The sequence below is a fragment of the Sus scrofa genome, chromosome 8, assembly GCF_000003025.6.
Source record: "Sus scrofa isolate TJ Tabasco breed Duroc chromosome 8, Sscrofa11.1, whole genome shotgun sequence".
Classification (NCBI taxonomy): domain Eukaryota; kingdom Metazoa; phylum Chordata; class Mammalia; order Artiodactyla; family Suidae; genus Sus; species Sus scrofa.
In genome coordinates, this window is record NC_010450.4 from 115,485,735 (window position 1) to 115,512,048 (window position 26,314).

The 26,314-nt window shown below is 36.3% G+C and overlaps 1 protein-coding gene across 4 annotated transcripts in view; it reads left to right on the forward strand.

Annotated features, from left to right (window-relative positions):
• The window catches only part of TBCK (TBC1 domain containing kinase), a 226,236-nt gene that overhangs the window by 8,959 nt on the left and 190,963 nt on the right, over nt 1-26,314 (forward strand). For all 4 annotated transcript variants that reach the window (XM_021101700.1, XM_021101699.1, XM_021101698.1 and 1 more), the window contains exon 3: nt 13,625-13,697. In XM_021101700.1, the coding sequence (XP_020957359.1) occupies nt 13,625-13,697 (73 nt within the window). The remainder of the gene's footprint in view (nt 1-13,624; nt 13,698-26,314) is intronic.

Here is a 26,314-nt window from a genome sequence, read left to right on the forward strand (position 1 = left end):
TGAACCCACCTCCTCATGGATACTAGTCAGAGTCTTTTCTGCTCTGCCACAGTGGGAACTCCCCCCTCATTGTAGTTTTGATTTACATTTCTCTGATAATTAGTGATGTTGAGCATATTTTTATATTTTTTTGCCATCTGTGTGTCTTCTTGGAGGAATGTCTTTTTAGATCTGCACATTATTTCATTAGGTTGTTTGTTTTTTAATTTAATTTAATTTTAACCTTTTTTACTTTTATTTTATTTTATATTTTATTTATTTATTTATTTATTTATTTTATTTTATTGTCTTTTTAGGGCTGCACCTATGGCATATGGAGGTTCCCAGATCAGGGGTCGAATCTGAGCTGTAACCGTTGGCCTACACCACAGCCACAGCAATGCCATATCTACATCACAACTCACGACAACACCAGATCCTTAACTCACTGAGCAAGGCCAGGGATTAAACCTGCCTATTCATGGGTACTAGTCAGATTCATATCTGCTGAGCCACAATGGGAAATCCCTGTGTTTTTTTTTTTTTTTTTAAATTGAGCTGCATGTGCTATCTGTACATTTTGGAGATTATTCTCTTTTTGTTAGCTTCATTTGCAAATATTTTCTCCCATTCTGTGGGTTCTCATTTTTATGGGTTCCTTTGCTGTACAAAAGCTTTTAAGTTTAATTAAGTGCCATTTGTATATTTTTGCTTTTATTTTCATCGCTCCAGGAGGTGGATTGAAAAAGATATTGCTTCAGTTTATGTCAAGGAATGTTCTGTGTGTGGTTTTCTCCAAGAGTTTTACAGTATCTGGTGTTATTTTTAGGTCTTTGATGCATTTTGAGTTTACTTTTGTGCATGGTTGTAGAGAATCTTATTTCAGTCTTCAGTGTAGCTGTCCAGTTTTACCAGCACTGCTTATTGAAGGGACTGTCTTTTCTCCGTTTTATATTCTTGCCTCCTTTGTCATAGATTAATTGAACATAGGTGCATGGGTTTCTTTATGGTCTTTCTCTCATTTTCCACTGATCTGTATTTGTTTTGGTGCCAGTACCATACTCCTTTGATGACTGTAATTTTGTAGCATAGTCTGAAGTCAGGGAGCCTGATTCCTCCAACTCTGTTTTTCTTTCTCAGGATTGTTTTGTCTATTCACAGTCTATTGTGTTTTCATACAAATTTAAAATTTTTTTGTTCTACTTCTGTGAAATATGCCACTGGTAATTTGATAGGGAATGCATTGAATCTGTGGATTGCTTTGGATAGTATAGGCATTTTGAGAATATTAATTCTTTCAATCTAAGAACATGGGTATATCTTTCTGTTTGTATGATCTTTGATTTCTTTCATCAGTATCTTACAGTTTTCAGAGGTACAAGTCTTTTGCCTCCTTACATAGGTTTATTCTTGGGTATGCTATTATTTTTAATGTAATGGTAAATGGGATTTTCCCTTAATTTCTCTTTCTGATCTTTCATTGTTAGTATATAGAAATGCAAGATATTTCTGTGTATTAATTTTGTATCCTGCAACTTCATCACATTCACTGATGAGCTCTCATAGTTTTCTGCTAGAATCTCTAGGGTTTTCTACATGTAGTATCTTGCTGTTTGCAAACAGTGATAGTTTTACTTCTCTTCCAATGTGGATTCCTTTCTTTTTCTTCTCTGACTGCCATGGCTAGGACTTCTAAAACTATGTCACATAAAAGTAGCAGGAGTGGACATCCTTGTCTTTTGTTTTGTTTCATTTTGTTTTGTTTTGTTTTGTTTTTTGTCTTTTTAGGGCTGTACCTGCAGCATATGAAGGTTCCCAGCGAGGGGAAAATTGGAGCTGTAGCCTCCAGCCTACACCACAGCCACAGCAGTGCCAGATCTGAGCTGTGTCTGTGACTTATACCACAGCTCACAGTAATGTCGGATCCTTAACCCACTGAGTGAGGCCAGGGATCAAACCTGAGTCCTCATGGATACTAGTCAGATTCGTTTCTGCTAAGCCACTTGTCTTATTTTTGATCTTAGAGGAAATGCTTTCAGCTTTTCACTATTGGGAATGATGTTAACTGTGTGTTTGTTAAATATGGCCCTTATTATGTTGAGGTAGGTTCCTTCTGTGCCCAGTTTTTGGAGGGTTTTTATTAGAAATGGGTGTTGGATTTTGTCAAAAACTTTTTCTGCATCTATTGAGAGGATCATATGGTTTTTATTTTTCAGTTGTTAATGTGGTATATCACACTGATTGATTTGTGGACATTCAAAAATCCTTGCATTCCTGATAAATCCCACTTGATCTTGGTGTAAGATCCTTTTATGTTATGATGGATTTGGTTTGCTAGTATTTTGTTGTAGATTTTTGCATCTCTGTTTTTAGTGATATTGGCTTATAATTTTCTTTCTTTGTGGTATCTTTGCCTGGTTTTGGTCTCAGTGTGAGGGTCATCTCATAGAAGATTAGGAATATTCCTTTCTATGCAATTTTTGGGAAGAATTTCAAAAGAATAGGTGTTAACTCTTCTCTCTGAATATTTGCTAGAATTTGCCTGTGAAGCCATCTGTTCCTGGACTTTCGTTTATTGAACATTTTGTAATCACTCTTTCAATTTTAGTACTTGTGATTGGTCTGTTCATATTTTGTATTTCTTCTTGGTTCAGTCTTGGTACAGTTGTACCTTTCTAAAAATTTGTTCACTTCTAAGTTGTCCATTTTATTTGATATATTTTCTTGTAGTAGTCTTATGATCCTTTCTATTTCTGTGGTGCCAGTTGTAATTTCTCCCTTTTCATTTCTAATTTTATTAATATGAACCTTCTCTCTTTTTTTCTTGATGAATCTGGCTAAGGATTTATCAGTTTTGTTGATCTTTTCAAAGAACCAGCTTTTAGTTTCATTGATCTTTTCTATTTTATTCATCTCTATTTCATTTATTTCTACTCTGACCTTTATGATTTCTTTCCTTCTTATAACCTTGGATTTGGCTTGTTCTTCTTTCTCTAGTTGCTTTAGGCAAAAGGTTAAGTTGTTTATTTGAGATTTTTCTTGTTGTCTGAGGTGAGATTGTATTGCTGTTTCCTCTTAGAACTGCTTTCGCTGGATCCCATAGGTTTTAGATTGTCATGTTTTCATTTTCTTTTGTCTCTAGGTATTTTTTAATTTTCTCTTTAATTTCTTCAGTGATACATTACTTGTTTAGCCTTCACATATTTGTGTTTTTTTAAGTTTTTTTCCTTGTAGTTGATTTCTAATCTCGTAACTTTGCAGTCAAAAAGATGCTTGGCATGATTTCACTTTTCTTAAATGTACCGAGGCTTGCTGTATTGCCAAGCATATAATCTGTCCAGGAGAATGTTTCATGTGCACTTGAGAAGAATGTGTATTTTGCTGCTTTCAGATGGAATGTTCTATAAATATCAAGTCCATTGGATCTCATGTGTCATTTAAGGCCTATGTTTCCTTGTTAATTGTCTGTTTGGATGACCTATTAATTGATGTAAGTGGGGTGTTAAAAGTCCCCTACTATTATTATGTTACGGTCAGTTTCTCCTTTTACAGCTATTAACATTTGCTTTATATATTGAGGTGCTCCTGTCTTGCGTGCATATATATTTACAATTGCTATATCTTCTTCTTGGATTGATCTCTTGATCATTATGTAGTGTCCTTCTTTGTCTCTTGTAGCAGTCTTTATTTTAAGTCTATTTTGTATAATATGAGAATTGCTACTCCAGTCTTCTTTTGATTTCCTTTTGCATAACATACCTTCTTTTCACCCCCCACTTTTGGTCTGTATGTGTCTCTTGATCTGAAGTGGGTCTACAAGACTGTATATGTATATGCCTTGTTTTTGTATCTATTCAGCCAGCCTACTTCTTTTGGTTGGTCATTTAATCCATTTATATTCAAGATAATTATCTCTATATATGTACTTATTGCCATTTTGTTCATTGATTTAGATTTGTTTTTGTAGGTTGTGTTTCTTCCTTTACTCTTTTATCCTTTTCTCCTGTAATTTGATGACTATCTTTATTGTTGTGTTTGGACTCTTTTTCTTTTATGTGTGTGTGTCTGTTGTAGATTTTTGGTTTGCTATTATAATCAGGTTTTGACATAGCAATCTGTATACATATAAGATTGTTTTAAGCTGCTGATCTCTTAATTCCAAATTCATTTTCAATATCCTGCATTTGTATTCTCCTCTTCTCATGATTGCTGGTTTTATCATCTTTGTATGTTGATTTCCTACCTTTACTATATGTTTGCCTTTACCAGTGTACTTTCCCATTTGTATTTTTCTTGTTTGTATTTATGGCCTTTTCTTTTCTACCTAGAAAAGTCCCTTTAGCATTTGTGGTAAATCTAATGGTGGTGCTCAATTCTCTTAATTTTTACTTGTCTGTAAAGCTTTTGATTTCTCCATGGAGTCTGAACAAGAACTTTGCTTGGTAGAGTATTATTGGTTATAGTCTTTTCCCTTTTCTCACTTTAAATAAATTGTGCTACTCCTTCCAGCCTGCAGAATTTCTGCTGAAAAATCAGCTGATAGCCTTATGGGGATTCCCTTGTATGTTATTTGTTGCTTTTCACTTGTTGCTTTTGATATTTTTTCTTCGTATTTAATTTTTGCCAATTTGAATAGTGTGTGTCTCAGCCTGTACTTTCTTGAGATTATTCTCTATGAGATTCTCTGAGCTTCCTGGACCTGAGTGAGCATTGTTTTTCCCATGTTAGGGAAGTTTTTGGCTGTTATCTCTTCAAATATTTTCTCTGGCCCTTTCTCTCTTCTCCTTATGGTAACCCAGTAATGCAAATGTTGATGCATTTTATGTTGTCCTAGGGGTCTCTGAGACGGTCTGCATTTCTTTTCATTTTTTTTTATTCTTTTCTAAGTCAGTGATTTCTACCAGTCTGTCTTTCAGCTACTTACTTGTTCTTCTGCCTTATATAGTTTGCTTGTTACTGATTCCTTCTAGTATACTTTTCATTTTAGTTATTGTATTGTTCATCTGTTTGTTCTTCAAATCTTCTCTTTGTTAAACATTTCTTTTATCATCTCAGTCTGTGCCTCCATTCCTTTTTCTGAGATCTTTTCTGTCATTACTCTGAATTCTTTTTCAGGTAAGTTGCCTGTCTCCCCTTCACTTAGTTGTTCTTCAAGGGTTTTATCTGTTTCTTCATCTGGAATATATTTCTCCGTCATCTCCATTTCCTTTTGTCTAACTTCCTGTGTTTGTATTCTCTGTTCCATAGTCTGCAGGATTGTAGTCCCTCTTGCTTCTGGTGTTTGCCCCATGGTTGGTGAGGTTGATCTTGTGCAGGTTTCCTGGTTGGGGGGACTGGTGCCTGCCCCCTGGTGGGTGGAGCTGGGTCTTGTCCCTATGATGGGCAGAGTTGCATCAAAGGATGTGTTTAGAGATTGCTCTGGGCTCAGGACTACCTTAGGCAGCCTGACTATGTTCCCACCCTGTTGGTTGTTTGGTCTGAGGTATCTCATCACTGGAGCCTGTAGGCTGTTTGGTAGGGCCAGGTCTTGGATCTAAAATGATGACTTCTGGTTGAGCTCATGCTGATGAATATTCTCTGGTACCTCTGCTACCAGTGTCCTTGCCCCCACAGTGAATCATAGCCAACCCCTGCCTTCCAAGTAGACACTTTAAGACCCACAGGTAGGTCTGGTTCAGTACCATCTTGAGTCACTGCTTTGTGCTTGGTCTCAGTGCATATGAAACCTTGTGTGTGCCTTTAAAAGTGGAGTTTCTGTTTCCCTCAGTCCTGTGGAGCTCCTGAAGTCAAGCCCCCCCCCCACCCCCCGGCCTTCAAAGCTTCAAATGCTTTGAGGGCTCCTCCCAATGCCAGTCCCCCAGGCTGGGGAGACTGACATGAGGCTCAGAACTCTCAGTTGTATGAGAGAACTTCTGCGATATAATTGTTTTCCAGTTTGTGCATCACCCTCTTGGCAGGTATGAGATTTGGTTATATCCCAAAAGGGTCCCTCCTACCATTTCGTATGGCTTCTTCTTTGTCTTAAGTGTAGATTATCTTTTTTGGTAAGTTCCAGTCTTTTTTGTTAATAGTTGTTTAGAAGTTAGCTGTGATTTTAGTGTTTTCACAAGAGGAGATGAACTCAAGGTCTTCTACTCCACCATCTTGTCTCCTCTCTTTTACTCAGTTTTTAGGATTTCTCTGTTCTTGTGTCCTGAAGTGCCCTTTGTTTCTTTCCATTGTGTCTGGAAGTCTATTTGGAGGATCACTTTCTTCTTTTCATGGATTAAATGTTCTAGATATTTCTTGAGCTCCTTCTTTTCATCTCTCTACCTAAATGAGCCCATGTTAACACTGAACTAGCAAAACCCTTATGACATAATCCCTTTGGGGAACATTACTGCCAGCTTTGCCTGGGAATTTTTTTTTTAGTTATCAATTTAAGATAGGAACTCATCCTCTCATATCTGTTAAACTGTGTGAATATTGAAGCCAGTTTAATAATCTGGGAAGTCCGTTAAGGTCCAGCCACCGTATTGCTGGTAACTCTGTTCCCTCCACTTGCCCTTCTTCTGGATCTGAACGGTCCTCTCTTCTAGGGCAACATAGGTCAAAAATGTATAGAAAGTTCATACATTTATAGTTCAAGTGGCAAGAACAAAAATACCAGTGATTATTGAAAGGAAATCTAATTTTATTATTATTATTATTATTATTATTATTATTATTACTATTATTTTATTAGTGGCAATGTTCATTGTCCTGAAATGCACAAGCGGTAAATAACTAAATTAGAATAGTGTTGATGTGAAGGTCTGTTTGTTCCAAAACATCTCAGTCTTTTCAGTTGCATTTAGTTGGAAATATTTGAAAAGATTCTATTTAACCATCTCCTTAGTGAACAACACGCACTTCTCAATGATGAAATACCACATGATTTTGGTTTGGACTCCACTTAATTGTCTCCTCAAAGAATTTTGGTCTTGGTTCCTTTCCCCCTTTATTCTGTTCTTGCCATGCAGATATCTCACATCTTGTCATTGTTAGGACCCCACCTCCACACCTCCCCTTATTACTTGGAGTAACGTGTGGCATGTGGTCTCTTTTAGTAACATTATGTTTTTACATGTTAGATTAGCTCAGAAGTCAGGTTTTCACTGTTTCCTATAGATCATTCAAGACTGATTCAAGATGATGTTAGTTTCTTACTAATTCAGCAGGGTGTTTTATTTGATCTCATGTCTAGTGCACATTAGAATTTGAGAACTTGATGTATTAAAAGAGAAGTTGAGTAAAATATCTTTGAAAGAAAAATAATAAAGCATGAAAATAATAAATTTAATTTTTTTCTTTTGAACTTAAAATTTCAGCAGTAAAGCATGAAAATACTTAACAAATTTAATCTTTTTCTTTTGAACTTAAAATTTCAGCAGTATTTAGAAATAGAGTAATGATTATAGATGGTAATGCATTCCATCCTTTTTTAGAACTGATTATTCAGAAGTCTTTTGGTTATTGCTAGGAGAGTCAAGAACAAAATTATTATTTTTTCTTTTTTTTCTTTTGTCTTTTTAGAGCCACACCCATGGCATATGGAGGTTCCCAGGGTAGGGGTTGAATCAGAGTTGTAGCTACCGGCCTACACAACAGCCACAGCAAAACAGAATCCGAACCGCGTCTGAGACCTGCACCACAGCTCATGGAAATTTCAGATCCTTAACCCACTGAGTAAGGTCAAGGATCAAACCCACATCCTCGTGGATACTGGGCAGGATCCTTAACTGCTGAGCCATGATGGAAACTCCCAAAATTATTTTACCTAATAGATTTAGAATATATGTAGAGAATAATAGAATTGTTAAGGACATATAAAATAATTTATTCTGTATCTCTAGCTGCATATGCATTTCAGCTTAAGTGCTATATCAGTTTGAGAGTTCCATCAAAGAAACAGAACCACTAGTAGATAGCTAGATAAATAGAGATTATTTGCTTAGAGTTGGGTTATGTGATTGTGGGGGCTGAGTAGGCAAATCTGAAATCCAAGAGGTCATTGAGAAGGACAAGCTGAAGTTTTATTTTTTTATTTTTTTATTACTCAATGAATTTATTACATTTGTAGTTGTACAATGATCATCACAATCCAGTTTTATAGGATTTCCAATCCACAACCCCAGCGCATCCCCCCCTAACCCCCAAACTGTCTCCTTTGGAAACCATAAGTTTTTCAAAGTCTGTGAGTCAGTATCTGTTCTGCAAAGAAGTTAAGTCTGTCCTTTTTTCAGATTCCACATGTCAGTGAAAGCATTTGATGTTGGTGTCTCATTGTATGACTGACTTCACTTAGCATGATAATTTCTAGGTCCATCCATGTTGCTAAAAATGCCGGTATTTCATTCCTTTTAATGGTTGAGTAATATTCTATTGTGTGTATGTACCATATCTTCTTGATCCACTCCTCTGTCAATGGACATTTAGGGTGTTTCCATGTCTTGGTTATTGAAACAGTGCTGCAATGAACATCAGAGTACATGTGTCTTGTCGAGTCAAGGTTTTCTCTGGATAGATGCCCAGGAGTGGGATTGTTGGATCAAATGGTAGTTCTATGTTTAGTTTTCTGAGGAATCTCCATACTGTTTTCCACAGTGGTTGCACCAATTTATAATCCCACCAAGAGTCTAATAGGGTTCCTTTTTCTCTACGCCCTCTCCAGCACTTATTGTTTATAGACTTTTTGATGATGGCCATTCTGGCCAGTGTAAGGTGGTTTTGATTTGCATTTCTCTAATGATGAGTGATGTTGAACATCTTTTCATGTGTTTTTTTGGCCATCTGTATATCTTCTCTGGAGAATTGTCTGTTTAGATCTTCTGCCCATTTTTTGATGGGTTTGATTGTTTTTTTGGTATGGAGCTGCAGAAGGTGTTCATAAATTTTGGAGATTAATCCCTTGTAATTGGTGCATTTGCAAAGATTTTCTCCCACTCTGTGGGTTGTCTTTTCATTTTGTTTGGTGTTTCCTTTGCTGTGCAGAAACTTTGAAGTTTGATTAGGTTCCATTTGTTTATTTTTGTTTTTATTGTCAATACTCTAAGAGGTGGATCTGAGAAGATGTTGCTGTCGTTTATGTCAGAGAGTGTTTGGCCTATGTTTTCCTCTAACAGCTTTATAGTGTCTGGTCTTATATCTAGGTCTTTAATTCATTTGGAGTTTATTTTTGTGTATGGTGTTAGGGAGTGTTCTAATTTCATTCTTTTACATGTGGCTATCCAGTCTTCAAGCTGAAGTTTTAGACAACAGCTAATGTCACAGTCCAAAAGAAGACTTAATTCTGCTCTTAAGGCCTTTACAACTGATTAAATCATGATCACTCAGATTATCTAGGATAATCTTCCTTATCTAAAGTAAACTAATCATAGATTTTGATCATTTATTTAATGCCTTAACAATAACACCCAGATTAGTGTTTGAATAACTGGAGATTGTCTATGGCCATATTTTCCCGAATGCACCCAGTTGTCTGAATAACAGGAGATTATAGCCTAGCCCTGTTGATTCATAAAACTGACCTAACCATCACAGTGACGTAGTAACAATACTGTTTTTAAGCACAGAATTTTTCTTTATCAGTTTAAAACTATAAATATTTATTTAGCAATTATATTTAAAAAGTGATGAGCTGGAATTCCCATCATGGCTCAGTGGTTAACAGATCCGACTAGGAACCATAAGGTTGCAGATTCAATCCCTGGCCTTGCTCAGTGGGTTGAGGATCCAGCATTGCCGTGAGCTGTGGTGTAGGTTGCAGACATGGCTCAGGTCCCAAGTTGTTGTGGCTGTGGTGTAGGCCAGTAGCTACAGCTCCAATTAGACCCCTAGCCTGGGAACCTCCATATGCCACAGGAATGGCCCTAGAAAAGGCGAAAAGACAAAAATGAATAAATAACTGTATAGAAAGTAATGAGTTAGTCTCAGTTTTTTCTGTGAATAACAAAAGAATGATGCAGTAACTATTTTCTGATAACCTTTTATGTCATCCTAACACATTCATGAATTACCTCTTTCTCTAAGTTAAACAAGTTTTCTTTAATTCTTGCCTTTAGTTTTCCTTATTCAGCTACTTTATTATCTATCTATTGCTTAATACTGAATTTTCGTCCATATCTTAAAATTAACTTAAAACATACAGTTCAGACTGTATGTACTCTCCAGTGATACTTGACATTCATCCAATATTTGTTAGAAGAAAGATTATTTCGTGGTTCTTGTATGTTCTACGCTTTTAAAGTTCATCTTGGTGTCGCATTTGTTTTTTATAAATAGTGCCACTACATTGTTTGACTTAAATTTGGCACATTATCATTCCCAAATATTTTTGTCATATTTTATTTCATGAAGCTATACTGTTTTTATAGCAAACAGAAGTTATTTTCAAACAGTTGTCCAGAGTTTCATGATGAATACTTTCTAATGATTTTTTTTTTTTTTTTGAAAAAACTGGTTCACATAGGAAATGTTGTTTTGGTATACACTCCATTACGCCTGGGAGAATCTTAGATATTCTGCCAAGGATTATGGTTCTGCTGTATTAAAGTAATACTTCAAAGTTCCATAGGATCCTGAAGCTTTGGCAAACTGTTTTGTAATATTTTAAAGGCGTTTCCTGAAGAAGACTGATTTTTTTTTTTCTAAATCGCTTTGAGCCTAAAATATTTTAGGCTGATGCAAAACACTTTGAAAATCTCTCTTAGATATGGAGACTTATGAATATCTAATTTAAAATTATTAATTAATGGTGTAGAAACATTTTAACGTATTCTGACTGTTTCGTTTTATATTTAAATCAGTGCTATTGTGGCATTATTTTGCCTAGTTAACAACATACTTTTCTACACAGGACAGATTTCTATTTAGATAATGATTACCACTGTATGAAACTCATTCATTTTTCATGGCCACAGTGTGCCTTTGGTCAAGTTAATTCATTTAACAGGTATTTTTAAATTATGTGCTTATGTGTTTGAGGTATCATTCTAGACACTGGTGATACATTTTGAACAAGACCAGCATTCTTTCTGCCATCATGAAATGTATAATCTGGTGGGGAACAAAGATAAATAAAAACATATGCAAATCCTTGGAGTTGAAATCAGTATTACAAACGAAAAGTACAATGTAGAGTAGATTATGTTATAGAAGGAGCAAATTCATTTGGGGAGACCAGGAAGGTATTCCTTCAGGAATTCACATTTAACTAATGAATACTCATAATAGCTAACACTTGGATAGTACTTGTTATGTGGCAGGCACTTTGCTAGGTCCTTACTATGTATTAACTCATTTCAGCCTCATTGCAGCTATGTGAGATATGTGCTATTTCCCCCTCATTTTACAGAAGAGGAGAGTATGGCATAGACAGGCTAGCAAACCTCAAAGTCACATAATTAAACCTGGGAATTGAGCCCAGATACAACAGTCTGTGCTTTTAACATGATAGGAGTTAACTGAGAGGAGGAATGGGGAAATCATTTTAGGCAATGGAAATCCATGTGCAGAAGACCAGTGTACCTGGAAGTTAGTGAATGACAAACAAAATAACAAAAAGTAAAACTACACAGGGAGTTATATATTCTGATTTATCAATTATTATTTTATCACTTAGATTTTAGTATGAACGTACGTTGGAAATGAATAAGAATTAGTATGAGATGATCAGTTGAGAGATTGTTACAGTAATCTAGTAAGAGATGATGTTGGCTTGGATCCAGATTGTGGCAGATGAAGCAAACTTTATAGATTCTGGAAACATTTGGGAGATAGAAATAGCAGGGCTTTTTTTGTTTGAATTTTAAGAAAGGGAGGTTACTCCTAAGTTTGTAGCTGGAGCAGCTAGCAAGGTAGTGGTTCCATTTACTGAAAGCACTGAAGGAAATAGGCTTCAGGAACAAACTATAAATTCAGTTTGAGTTCTGTTGAGTTTAAGGTGACTTTTATATGAAAGTATGAAATTGGCTATAAAAGCCTGCAGTTCAGAAGAAAGTTCTGGGAGTAATAAGTCTGAAGACCCAGAATCAAAGGTAGAGGAATGAGAAGCATTTAAATTTGGATAGAAGAGGTACTAGTCTAAGGGTAGATTGAGGAAATGTAACTGAATAGGTGTAAGGAAAACTGACAAAATGTGGTGATGAAAAGCAATGGAATGCAGCTTCCCATTTTGATTTTTGACAATACTATTTGCTTTTTCCTCCTGGAAATTCACTGTGATACTAAATTGCTTGGAATTCAACTTTGCATGCTCTTCTTTATTGAATTGAAGAAGTAGACCTTTTATTGCGTGGTTTTCTAATTCTCCCCCCCTCCCCTTAATGTTGTTTCAATTTTTTTTTTAATTCCTGTTTGGATCACTTAAAGGTTTTTGTTTGTTTGTTTGTTTTAATCTGAAAGTTATAGCTTTCATTTAAAGTGGTTTTAGTTTTTGTGTTTCGTATCATTCTATATAACGCCACCACCAGTATCAGCTTCCAAGATGTGACCCGTACAATATCCTGTCCTCACACTTCACATGATTGCCTATATACCAGTGTCCTTTATCTCTGCTTCCATCAGGCAAGAATGTATCTTGGACCAGTCCTTACTAAGGGTCATTCCTTTTCTGGATCTCCTGCTCTGAAATTCTTCTTTCATGTTTGTACCTTTTCCACTTTTCATTTTCACCAGATCTCTTCACAGTTATCACTATTTCCAGTCTCTTTCTACATTTACTTCTTTATTGTGTCTTAGTCTGCCATCTGTATTTTGTGTTAACCTTCTACCTTATCTTAGAACTCATTTTACGTAGATATTCATAGAACCCCAATTTTTTTAAAAACTTGATCTCTCCTGAAATAACCTTAGCAAATCCCCAGCCGCTTGTCAACCCAGTTGTACTTTTTTCTTGCTCCTCTTACATTCTTTAATCTAAAAAGGAAAAAAGTTTGGTGATTTGCTAATGTATTAGTTACTAGAGATAACTGATAATTATATTTAAAAAAAATGTATAGACTGCCCTTCAAAACTGTGCTGTCATATTCTTAGACAGTTGATCTGTTGGAAAATAAAAATTATGTCATAATATAGATTGTGCCTACTAACACTTTCATGTTATTACTAATCTCAGCATGATTTATAAACAATCCAAAGTTGATTTTCTATTCTATTTTGTAGTTGTGATTTCTCCTTTTCTCAAGTTTCTGAACTCAGTTTCAAAGACCTTGCGTTTGAACCAGACTGTCAAGACAGTTTGTTCCTAGCTCCCAATTTCCCCTTCACTTCAAAATTTATATCTTCATCCAAGCTTTTCCTTCTCCTAGTTTGTCAGAAGAAGAATCATTTTTTTTTCCAAAGGTAAACCTTTCCACCTGTTTTTCCTGATATACATGGGAGAAATTCTAGAGGATAACACAAGATTAAAAGAAATTGTTATTTAATGTATTGCATTATTACATGTTAATTTTGTTATTCTATATGTTTGCTTGTTACATAGTTAATATAGACTTTGAAAAGCTCTTTTAAAATATCATTTAATCATTTGTACTATATGTTAATATCTTTAGTGGAGTATATTATTTTCTTATTAAAAGATTGTATTAAATAAAGTGGATTTGCTTTTTTTTTTTTTTTTACTCAGAGAGATTGGTGGTGGTGGCTGAGCACTGTGAGCAGAGTCTAGAAGACTTGCTTCGAGAAAGGAAGCCTGTGAGGTACGGTGTAATAGCAGGACAATTAAATGAAAAGCAGAAATTGGCAAACAAAAAGGCATTTTTAACTAGAAACTGCAGGGTTTTAGTTTCTTCTGTTCCTTGTTTAATGATAATATCCAGGTGTAAATTTTTATTTTAGGAGATTTAATTCACAGGCCTTATAGAGATTCAACATTGACATTGTCCAGCGTTCAACTTTTGTAAGATAGTCATTCACCAAAATGCTTGACAAAAAATTATTAAAGAGGATATACATGAAAATTTGCAGTGCTTTTTTAGTAATAAGCATTTCTCCAGCTGAGATTGAGTATTTTTCTGAAAGAAGTACATGGTAACTTCTCACAGGTTACTGATATTCCTAGGAACACAGTGAACTGTGTTGAGTAAAGGACAGGTTGAAGAGTAGAGAGAAATAAGAATCATGGCTTGGGTGGAATCTAATGATATGTTTGAATTCAGTTATTTCAATGACTCATGAAATTTACTTTCTATCTCATGAGTGTTAGGCAAGAATGTGTTGGATCTAAACTTTATTACAAATATACTATTAAATGAGCTTCTTCACAGATTTTCTGAAATTTTCTGAAATTATCTTAAAATTATTAAAAATGTTTCTTTCTTTTTTTTTTTTTTTTTTTCTTTTCTAGGGCTGTACCCATGGCATATGGAGGTTCCCAGGCTAGGGGTCTAGTTGGATCTGTAGCCACTGGCCTACGCCAGAGCCACAGCAACACAGGATCCAAGCCGCATCTGCAACCTACACCACAGTTCGTGGCAACACCAGATCCTTAACCCACTGAGAGAGGCTGGGATTGAACCTGCAACCTCATGGTTCCTAGTCGGATTGATTAACCACTGAGCCATGATGGGAACTCCAAATATTTCTTTAATGAATAAAATTATACTAAACCAATGAAAACTGCTTGCCATGAGTCTTTGGATCATAACTATCCATCCTAGATTAAAGAAATATTCTTTTTTTTTTTTTTTTCCTCTTTTTAGAGCCGCACCTGCAGCATATGGAAGTTCCCAGGCCAGGAGTTGAACTGGAGCTGCAACTGAGCCCTACACCACAGTAATGTGAGATCCCAGCCACATCCACGACCTATGCCGTAACCCACTGAGAGAGGCCAGGGATTGAATTCTCATGGATAATAGGTTCTTAATCCACTGAGCCACAATGGGAAGTCCCTAAAGAAATGTTTTTATTCTTGGTCAATGCTTTTTGATTATTGCTATATTCTAGATGAAAATCAATCCTTTTCAAGGGAGAAAAAATGTGTATCTTAACTAAATGGTTTTAATTTAATAGTGGCAAAACAAATGAATAGAATAAAAGTACTTTCCTTACTATTTTAAATGGTTTAGTTTTAAGTGGTCTCTGGAATGAAAGATGCAGGTGTCAAATATACTATTTCCTCACTTGCTTTTTCAGAGAAGACTCATCGAGCCATGGTAATAAAAATGACTGTTCTATATATTTAGAAACATCTTAACCTTATTAAATAAATATGTTTTTATAGTTGTAATTTTTGCATGTCACAGATCTTTAATTATTTAGTTAAAAAATGTATTACTCTTTGCTCACCAGTTTAAATTTATACCTTAATTTGTAGGCCATCAGTGCTAAAAAAAATAAGTTCATAGAGCTAGTTGGCATTAAAATTGAAAGCCAGTTGTAGTCACATCTGTCCGAGCCTGAGTTAAGTTTGTATAAAGACTTACAATGCAATATGTATGATGAAAAAGCCACTAAGTAGCTAAGCAGCCTTGGACATGTCTCTTAAATCATTTTCCATCTCTGTAAAACAAGTTTTATTTGAACTAGAGATCATTCTAGAAGAAGTTATTCTCAAGTTATATTTTATTTAATATGCATCACATATGATAATATAGTATCTAATTGCCTTTATAAGTATATATTTTTATTTTTATACTAGTATATTTTTTATTTTATTTTTATATTTTTTAAATGATTTTTATTTTTTCCATTATAGCTGGTTTACAGTGTTCTGTCAATTTTCTACTATACAGCAACGTGACCCGGTCACACATACATATATACATTCTTTTTCTCACATTATCTTGCTCCATCGTAAGTGACTAGATATAGTTCCCAGTGCTAGACAGCAGGATCTCATTGTTTATCCATTACAAAGGTAATAGTTTGCATCTTTTTTTTTTTTTTTTTTTTTTTTTTTTTTTTTTTTTTGTCTTTTTGCCTTTTCTAGGGCCACTCCCATGGCATATGCAGGTTCCCGGCTAGGGGTCGAATTGGAGCTGTAGATGCCGGCCTACACCAGGGCCACAGCAACACAGGATCCCAGCCACGTCTGCAACCTACACCGCAGCTCACGGCAACACGGGATCCTTAACCCGCTGAGCAAGGCCAGGGATTGAACCCGAAACCTCATGGTTCTTAGTCGAATTTGTTAACCACTGAGCCACGATGGGAACTCCCAAAGGCAATAGTTTGCATCTATTCTTATACTAATATATTAACCTACTATTCCTCATTACTTAAATGGTAGATTTTTTGACAGAAGAACCCTTGACAAATTTAAGTGTAAAACCAATGCTATAATTTAAATAGCAAATTGTTTTAGAAATGTCTATTTTATGATTCAGCAATCCTACTCCTAGGTAGAAGACCTTATTTGTGCCTAAGAGATACCTTCTTTGCCTCCCTGTAGTCCCAGCCCTGCCTTGGTATTTAGTCAAGAGAAAGGAAAAATATATGTCTACCAAAATATTTGCACAAGAATGTTCCTGGAAATATTATTCACTGTAGCTCTAAACTGAGAACTCAAATGTCTATCACTGGGAGAATGGGTAAGCAAATCATGGTATATTAATCAACAATAAAATGGAATGAACTGCTGATACACGCAGCAACGTGATGAACCTTAAAAACATGTTGTGCATGGAGTTCCCGTCGTGGCGCAGTGGTTAACGAATCCGACTAGGAACCATGAGGTTGCGAGTTTGGTCCCTGCCCTTGCTCAGTGGGGTTAACGATCTGGCGTTGCCGTGAGCTGTGGTGTAGGTTGCAGACACGGCTCAGATCCCGCGTTGCTATGGCTCTGGTGTAGGCCAGTGGCTACAGCTCTGATTCGACCCCTAGCCTGGGAACCTCCATATGCCGCGGGAGCGGCCCAAGAAATAGATAAAAAGACAAAAAAAAAAAAAAAAAAAGTGCAAAAGAAGCCAGACAAATATATTCTTCTGTTTAAATGAAGTTCTAGAACAAGCAAAACTCATCTACAGTGATAGATATAAAAGCAGTGCTTGACTCTGGTTGGGAAGAGGACAAAAATGATTCAAAATAGCCGTGACACAAATGAACTTTTCTACAGAAAAGAAAATCATGGATGTAGAGAACAGACTTGTGGTTGCCACGGGGGACGGGGAGGGAGTGAGATGGACTGGGAATTTGGGGTTAATAGATGCAAACTATTGCCTTTGGAATGGATAAGCAATGAGATCCTGCTGTATATAGCACTGGGCACTATATCTAGTCATTTATGATGGAGCATGATAATGTGAGAAAAAAGAATGTATACATGTATATGTGACTGGGTCACCTTGCTGTACAGTAGAAAATTGACGGAACACTGTAAACCAGCTATAATGGAAAAAATAAAAATGGTTATAAAATTAAAAAAAGAAAAGAAAAAAAAACTGGAAAAAAAATAGCCTTGAGGGAATTACCTGGGGAATGGAAATTCTTACATCTTCATTAGTATCATATGGTCCATGTTCTTGCAAAATGTGTCAGAGTTCACTGACATACACTTAGGAGTGTGCATTTCACCTGTGTAAATTATACCTTAAATTTTTAATTTGTTGTTTACTTGGCCAGAGTTGTGAATCTCTGATAAAGCCGTAATATGTTGTTAATGAAGATGCTTCATACACTGGCGTACTTGTTTGTATTTCTTGTTTTCTATAAGGAGAAATATTATGAATTATTGTTGCTTAACAAGTTACCTCAACACTTAGCAGCTTAATACATCAATAAGCACTTATCAGTTTATGTACAGTTTATCTGGCTCAGGAATTCAGGAATGTTGATCTGGGCATTTTTAGCTCAGGGTCTTAAGACATTGCAGTCATATCAGCTGAGACAGTAGTCATCTGAAAGCTTGACTAGGGCTGCCAGATCTGTTTCTAAGTTATCTCACTCTTTTGATGCCAGTTTTTGACAGGAAGCTTATTTCCTCTCTGCTTTGAGGGCCTTTCTGCAGACTTCTTGACTATTCTAACAATATAATGGTTGGCTTCTCTCAGAATGAGCAGTCTAAGAGATAAAAGAAAGCAACGTGGAAGCTGCAATGTCTTTTATGACCTAGCCTCAGGAGCCATACCTTGCTATATCTAAAGGGACCCAAAGATTAATTTTAGTGTGGGAGGGGCCTACACAGGAATGTGAATCTCAGGAATCAGGGGACATTGGAGATCATCTTAGAGGCTGGCTATCACAAGTCTTAGATATCACACGAGTATTTTTTTTAAAAAGGGGGGAGAAAACAGGAATGAAATACTAAATCAGGATTAACACTAACTGGAAAATAAAGTCCCTAAAATTATTTAATAATTGGGTATTTAGGGTACTTGGGGCAGAAGGAAGGAAGATGTTTACACTATGAAGAGAGGGTTGGGTATTAAGGGACTATCTAGAAATACCAGAGGGCATAGGTGTGTTACAATTGGAATTGCTCCACATCCTATAAATTGATGTCACCTGTGGTCTTGTGCTCCCAGCCATTCCAGAGGACTTTATAAGCCACAAGTAGAGGAGTTCCTGTGTTATCAGGATAGTAATAATTGTAGGATGTTCCCTCTGATCTCCACATTTCCCGCGCTGCCCATATATGCCCCTCATTTCTTCATTTACTAGAAGAAATGCAGCAGAAGAGAGAAGTGGTGACTCTGAAGACAAATTTCCATTTTCATTATTTTACCTCAACTATATCCTTTAACTTTTTTTACTTTCAATGGTACTGTATAAGGATACAATTACAGTTGCTTTGCCAATAGAATTAACTCCATTGGCTCCTGAAAAGTTTTGCTTTTCTTTGCTTTTCATCCTTTATCCTTGTTCTAGAGATTATAAATTTCTTTTTTTTTTTAGCTTTAAAGATTGTTTTTTTAATTCAGTGAATTTTATTACATTTACAGTTGTACAACCATCATCACAACCTAATTTTAGAACATTTCCATCCCATCCCCCAGTCCATTCCCCCCCAAAACCTGTCTCCTTAAGTAACTATTAGTTTTTTAAAGTCTGAGTCTGTTTCTGTTCTGCAAATAACTTCATTATACCCTTTTTCGATTCCACATATAAGTGGTAGCATATGATGGTTATGTTTCACTGTCTAACTTCACTTGGTATGATAATTTCTAGACCCATCCATGTAGCTGCAAATGCCATTATTTCATTCCCTTTTATGACTGAGTAGTGTTCCATAGTATGTATGTACCACATCTTCTTTGTCTACTCTTCTGTCAATAGACATTTAGGTTGCTTCCATGTCTCGGCTATTGTATATAGTGCTGCAGTGAAATTTGGGGTACCTGTATCTTTTGAAGTCATGCTTTTCTCCAGATAGGTGCACAGGGATGGGCTTGTGAGATAATATGGTAATTCTATTTTTAGGTTTTTTTTAGGAATTTCCATCCTGTTTTCCATACTGGTTGTACCAATTTACATTCCCACCAACAGTGTACAAGGGTTACCTTTTCTCCACACCCTCTCCAGCATTTATTATTTGTAGACTTTTTGATGATGGCCATTCTGGCTGGTGTAAGGTGGTACCTCATAGTAGTTTTGATTTGCATTTCTTTAATACTTAGCGATGTTGAACATCTTTTCATGGTTTTTTTTGGCCATCTGTATGTCTTCTCTGGAGAATTGTCTGTATAGATCTTCTGCCTATTTTTTGATGGGTTGTTTGGTTTTGTGTGTGTGTGTTAGCTTTTTAGTGCCGCACCCACAGCAAATGGAAGTTCCTAAGCTAGGGCTCCATTCAGAACTACAGCTGCCTGCCTACACACAGCCACAGCAACACTAGATCCAGGCCATGTCTGCGACCTATACCACAGCTCACAGCGAATGCCAGATTCCCAACCCACTGAGTGAGGCCAGGGATCGAACCCATATCCTCGGGGATACTAGTTGGATTCGTTTCCACTGAGCCATGATGGGAACTCCTGTTTGTTGTTGTTGTTGTTGTTGAGATGCATGTGCTGTCTATATTTTGGAGATTAATCTCATCATTAGCTTCATTTGCAAGTATTTTCTCCCATTCTGTGGGTTGTCTTTTCATTTTATTGAGGGTTTACTTTTCAATTTAATTAGTTCCTGTTTGTTTATTTTTGTTTTTATTGTCATTACTCTAGGAGGTGGATCTGAGAAGATATTGCTGTGGTATATGTGGGAGAGTATTTGGCATATGTTCTCTTCTAAGAATTTTATAGTATCTGGTCTTATATTTAGGTCTTTATTCCATTGTTAGTTTATTTTTGTGTATGGTGTGAGGGAGTGTCCTAATTTCATTCTTTTACATGTGGCTGTCCAGTTTTTCTAGCACCACTTATTGAAGGGACTGTCTTTTCTCCATTGTGTATTCTTGCCTCCTTTGTCACAGATTAGTTGACTTTAGGTGTGTGGGTTTAATTCTGTGCTTTCTATCCTTTTCCACTGATCTATATTTCTGTTTTTGTGCCAGTACTATACTGTTTTGATGACTGTAGCTTTGTGGTATAGGCTGAAGTCAGAGATCCTGATTCCTCCTGCTCTAATTTTCTTTCTCAGAATGGCTTTGGATGTTCTGGGATTTTTGTGTTTCCAAACAAACTTTAAAATATTTTGTTCTAGTTGTGTGAAAAATGCCATTGGTAATTTGTTAGGGCTTGCATTTAATCTGTAGATTACCTTGGGTAGTGTACTTATTTTGACAATATTGATTCTAACAGTCCAGGAGCATGGTCCATCTTTCCATCTCTTTGTATGATCTTGAATTTCTTTCATCAGTACCTTATAGTTTTCAGAGTAGAGGTTCTTTGACTCTTTAGGTAGGTTTATTCCTAGGTATTATATATTTTTTGTTTGATGTGATGGTTAATGGGATTATTTCCCTAGTTTCTCTCTCTGATCTTTCATTGTTAATTTATAGAAATGCAGTTGATTTCTGTGTATTAATTTTTTTATTTTTAAATTAAATTTTATTATTATTAATTATTTTACTTTTTAGGGCCACACCCATGGCATATGGAAGTTCTCAGTCTAGGGGTTGAATTGGAGCTATAGCTGCTGGCCTACACCACAGCCGTAGCAACACAGGATCCAAGCTGCCTCTGTGACCAAGACCAGAGCTCAGGGCAATGCTGGATCCCCTACCCATGAGCGAGGCCAGGGATTGAACCCGCATCTTCATGGATACTAGTTGGATTCATTTCTGCTGTGCCACAACAGAAATACTGTGTATTAATTTTGTATCCTGCAACTTTACCAAATTCATTGATGAGCTCTAACAGTTTTCTAGTAGCATCTTTAGGATTTTCTAGGTAAGTATCATGTCGTCTGAAAACAGTGATAGTTACACTTCTTTCCTTTCCAATTTGGATTCATTTTACTTTTTTTCATCTCTGATTGCCATTGCTATGACTTCCAAAACTATGTTGAATACTAGTGGTGAGAGCAGACATCCTTGTTTTGTTCTTGATCTTAGCAGAAATTCTTTCAGTTTTTCACCGTTGAGAATGATATGATGTTAGTTGTTGGTTTATCATTATGGTCTTTATTATGTTGAGGTAGGTTCCTTCTGTGCCCACTTTTTGGAGGGTTTTTATCAGAAACGGGTGTTGGATTTTGTCAAAAGCTTTCTCTGCATCTATTGAGAGGATCTATATGGTTTTTATTCTTCAGTTTGTTAATGTAGTGTATCACACTGATTGATTTGTGGATATTGAAAATTCCTTGCATATCTGGGATAAATCCCACTTGATTTTGGCTTACAATCATTTTATTTTACTTTATTTTTTCTTTTTAATGCTGCACCTGCAGCATATAGAGGTTCCCAGGCTAGGGGTCGAATCAGAACTACAGCTACCGGCTTACACCACAGCAATGCGAGATCCCAGCCGCATATGCGACCTACACCACAGCTCATGGCCACGCCAGATCCTTAACCCACTGAGGGAGGCCAGGGATCAAACCCACAACCTCATGGTTCCTAGTCAGATTCCTTTCCACTGCACTACAATAGGAATTCTGGAATGCTCTATAAATATCTATTAAGTCCATCTGGTCTAATGCATCATTTAAGGAGTGTGTTTCCTTACTGATTTTTTCTCTGGGTGATCTGTGCATTGCTGTAAGTGGGGTGTGAAAGCCCCCGTATCATTGTGTTGTTGTCAGTTTCTCCTTTTAAGTCTGTTAACAGTTGTCTTATATATTGAAGTGATCCTATGTTGGGTGCATATATATTTACAGTTGTTATATCTTCTTGGTTTGATTATATAATGTCCTTCTTTGTCTCTTATGACATTCTTTATTTTAAGGTCTATTTTTTCTGATATGAGTATTGCTATTCTAACTTTCTTTGATTTCCATTTGCATTGATTATTTTCTTCCATCCTCTCACTTTCAATTTGTATGTGTCCCAAAACTGAAGTGGGTCTCTTGAAGACAGCATATATGTGGGTCTTATTTTTGGCCAGTCTTTGTCTTTTGGTTGGAGCACTTAGTACATTTAAATTTAAGGTAATTATTGATGTGTATATTCCTATTGCCATTGATTAATTGTTTTGGATTTGTTTTTGTTGGTCTATTTTCCTCCCTTTTTCTCTTCTCTAATGGTTTGATGACTATCTTAGTGTTATGTTTGGAGTGCTTTTTCTTATTTGTGTGTGTGTCTGTTGTAGATTTTTAGTTTGCAGTTACCATGGAGTTTTGATATAGGAGTCTATATATATACAAGATTGTTTTAAGTCACTGGTCTCTTAATTGCAAATGCAACTCAAAGATCCTGCATTCGTGCTCTCCTGTTTTTATGATTTCTGGTTTTGGTAGCATATTTGTATGTGCATGATTTCCTACCTTTACTGTATGTCTGCCTTTACTGGTAAGCTTTGTAATTTGTAATATTTTTGCTTCCATCTGTGGCCTCTTCTTTTCTACCTAGAGAAGTTCTTTTAGTATTTGTTGTAAAGCTGGTTTAGTGGTACTGATTCTCATAGCTTTTGCTTGTCTGTAAAGCTTTTGATTGCTCCTGCAAATCTGAATGAGAACCTTGCTGGATAGAATAATCTTGGTTGGAGGTTTTTTTTCCTTTCATCCCTTTAAGTATATCATGTACACTCCCTTTTGGCCTGCAGAGTTTCTGCTAAAAAATCTGCTGATAACCTTATTGGGGTTCCCTTGTATGTTATTTTTTTTCCCTAGCTGCTTTCAGTATTTTCTCTTTGTCTTTGATTTTGGTCAGTTTGATTAATATGTGTTTTGGGGTCTTCCTCCTTGGGTTTATTTTATATGGCACTCATTGTGCTTCCTGGATTTGAGTGAGTGATTCCTTTCTCTTGTTAGCAAAGTTTTTGGCTATTATCTCTTTGGACTGTTTCTCTGGCTCTCTCTCTTCTCCTTCTGGCACCCCTATAATTGGATATTGGTACATTTAAAGTTGTCCCAGAGCTGTCTTAGACTGCCTTCATTTCTTTTCAATCTTTTTTCTCTTTTCTGTTCCACATCAGTGATTTCTAACAGCCTGTCTTCCACCTTTCTTATTTGTTCCTCTGCCACCTGTATTCTGCTGTTGGTTCCTTCTAGTGAATTTTGTATTTCAATTATTGTATTGTGCACCTCTGCATAATCTTTAAATCTTCTAATTCTTTGTTTAATGTTTCTTGTAATTTACCAATCTTTGCCTCCCATTTCCTTCCAAGATCTTGAATCATCTTTGCTATCATTAGTCTAAAGTCCTTCTCATGGAGCTTGGCAATCTCCAGATCATTTAGCTGTTTTTTCTGTTTGTTTGGGGTTTTTTTTTGTTGTTGTTGTTGTTCCTTTATCTGAGTCATATTTCTCTGCCTTTTCATTTTGTATAGATTTTTTGTGTGGTCTCCTTTTTTCAGGCAATAGGGTTATAACCTCTCTTGCTTTTGATGTCTGCCCCCTTATAGCTAAAGTTGGTATGGGGACTTGCTGCATACTTCTTGATAGGAGAGACTGGTAGGTTGAGCTGATTCTTATCCCTCTGGTGGGTGGGTCTTTGTCTCTGGGTGTGATTGGAGGTGGCAGCCTGTTTGCTGATGGATGGGACTCCCTGTTTGTTGTCTGGTCTGGGGCTTCTCAGCCCTGATGGGTGGGGTCAGATTTTTCCAAAAAGGCCACCTCCAGGGGAGTTCATGCTGGTAATTATTCCTGAGACCTTTGTCTTCAGTGTCCTTGCCCCCTCTTTTCCCAGGAGATCCTCCAAGAACCACAGGCAAGTGTGACCCAGATTCCAATGGAGTCTCTGCTTTGCCCTGGGACCCAGTGCACATAAAAGCCTGTGTGACCCTTTCAAGAGTGGTCTCCATTTCATCCAATTGGATGGAGCTCCTGCACATAAGCCCACTGGTCTTCAATGCCAAATGTTCTGGGGCTCCATCTCCCAATGCCAGACACCCAGGCATGGCATCCTGATGAGGGGCTGGAATTCTTACTCCCATGGGTGAGCCTCTGCAATATAGTTACTTTCCAATCTGTGCGCCCCCCCCCACCTGGTGGGTATGGGGTTACTTATATCGCATAATCACCTGTCCTACCATCTCAGTGTGGCCTCCTCTTTGTCTTTTGGTGTAGGATATCTTTTTTGGTAGTTTCCAGTCTCTTTGGTTCAAGGTAGTTCATCAGTTCATTGTAATTTTGTTGTTTTCATGAGAGGAGGTGAATTCCAATCCTTCTACGCTGGCTTCTTCCAAGCAGCATGAGCTGCAGGAGCAGCCTTTGGGTGCTGGATGAGCACGGGGAACTGACTCTGGGGCTCAGGCCAGCCAAAGGGCACTGCAAAGGGAACTAGGCCCTCCCGACATCTTGCCACAGAGACCTATACATTTCATAACAATGAGCACTCTCGTTGAGTTGTTGCAATAGTGTGAAGGTGTAGAAGAGCCAGCTTTCTTCAATTCCTTTGTATGTTTATTTCTTTGTGAGGATAAAATGTTATTGATGGAAGCATATTCTTTGAGTAGGCAGTGGAACATCAATAGGATTAAATGCAAATTTCTTATTTCATGTCATTTACATTTTATTTTTATTTATTTTTTCATTTTATTATTATTATTTTTAATAGTTATCTCCCCAATACAATTTTTTTTTTCTGTGTACAGCATGGTGACCCAGTTACACATACATGTATGCATTCTATTTTTGCACATTATCATGCTCCATCATAAGTGACTAGACTAGACGTAGTTCTGGGTGCTACACAGCAGGATCTCATTGCTAATCCATTGCAAAGGCAATAGTTTCCATCTATTAACCCCAAGCTCCCCAACCACCCCACCCCCTCCCATTTACATTTTCTAATATCCTTTTTATTCATTTAAAATAGAACATATGGTAATCTTAGGGAACTTTGCAGTTTCTTCAAGTAAGATATATTTGAACATTTATTAAATAAATTACTATTTTTAATCATTCTGGTAATAGACTAAATTTTAATATATTCCTTGTTCATTTTGGAATATAACATTTAGTACTTACTGCCTTTGAGTAGGAATAATTCTGTCAGGTTCCAAGTTGTTATCTGATCCATCCATCTAAATTAGCTTTGTTGAAAACTATTGGACTTTCCACATATTTGGATTACATTAGTCTCTAACAGCAGAACAAGTTTCATGTGCAGAGTTGACGTGCTATAATTTTAATTAATTCTATAACCTATTTATGGAAAGTGAGATGTTCTTATGGCTTACCAATCAGCTATTTCCCCTCTTGCCAAAAGTAAGCACCCTGCACCTTTAAGAAAAGCTGATGCAAAATAAACAGGAAATCTATTGAGATGGAGTTGCAATTAGAGATCCATGGTTTTTGTTTGTCCATCTATCTCTAACTGATGTAAAACTGTAAGCTGCCAGTTGTCTGGTAGTTATTTGCAGTTGATTATCCAAACTTAAGCATCATTTAAAGCGTAATATTACTAGGCTTATATTCTGAAGAAAATTTTATATCTTCTGTAAAATCGGTAGTATGGGGAGTAGAGGAATGAAAACTAGAAACTTAGTCTTGTGTCAGTTTACTCACGAACTTTTTTCATAATAAGTGTAATATTATTGAACTAAGCAATACTATACTGAAATACTTTAGTAGTCATTTTAATTACAAATATATTACAACCGAAACTTGAGGTTTCAAATCTCACTATTTCTTTCTTTTTGCAATTTTAATGGCTATAAAATGCTTTTGAGAATTCATGTTCTCCAAACTGAAAATAACTTTGTGCTATGACATCAAGCTAACTATCGAGTCAGTCTCTTACAAGGGAGTATTATTTGTGAGGGTAGTTTGCTAACCTGGTTTTAAAGGGAAACATCATTTTCTTTTATTTTATTTTATTATTTTTTTATTTTTT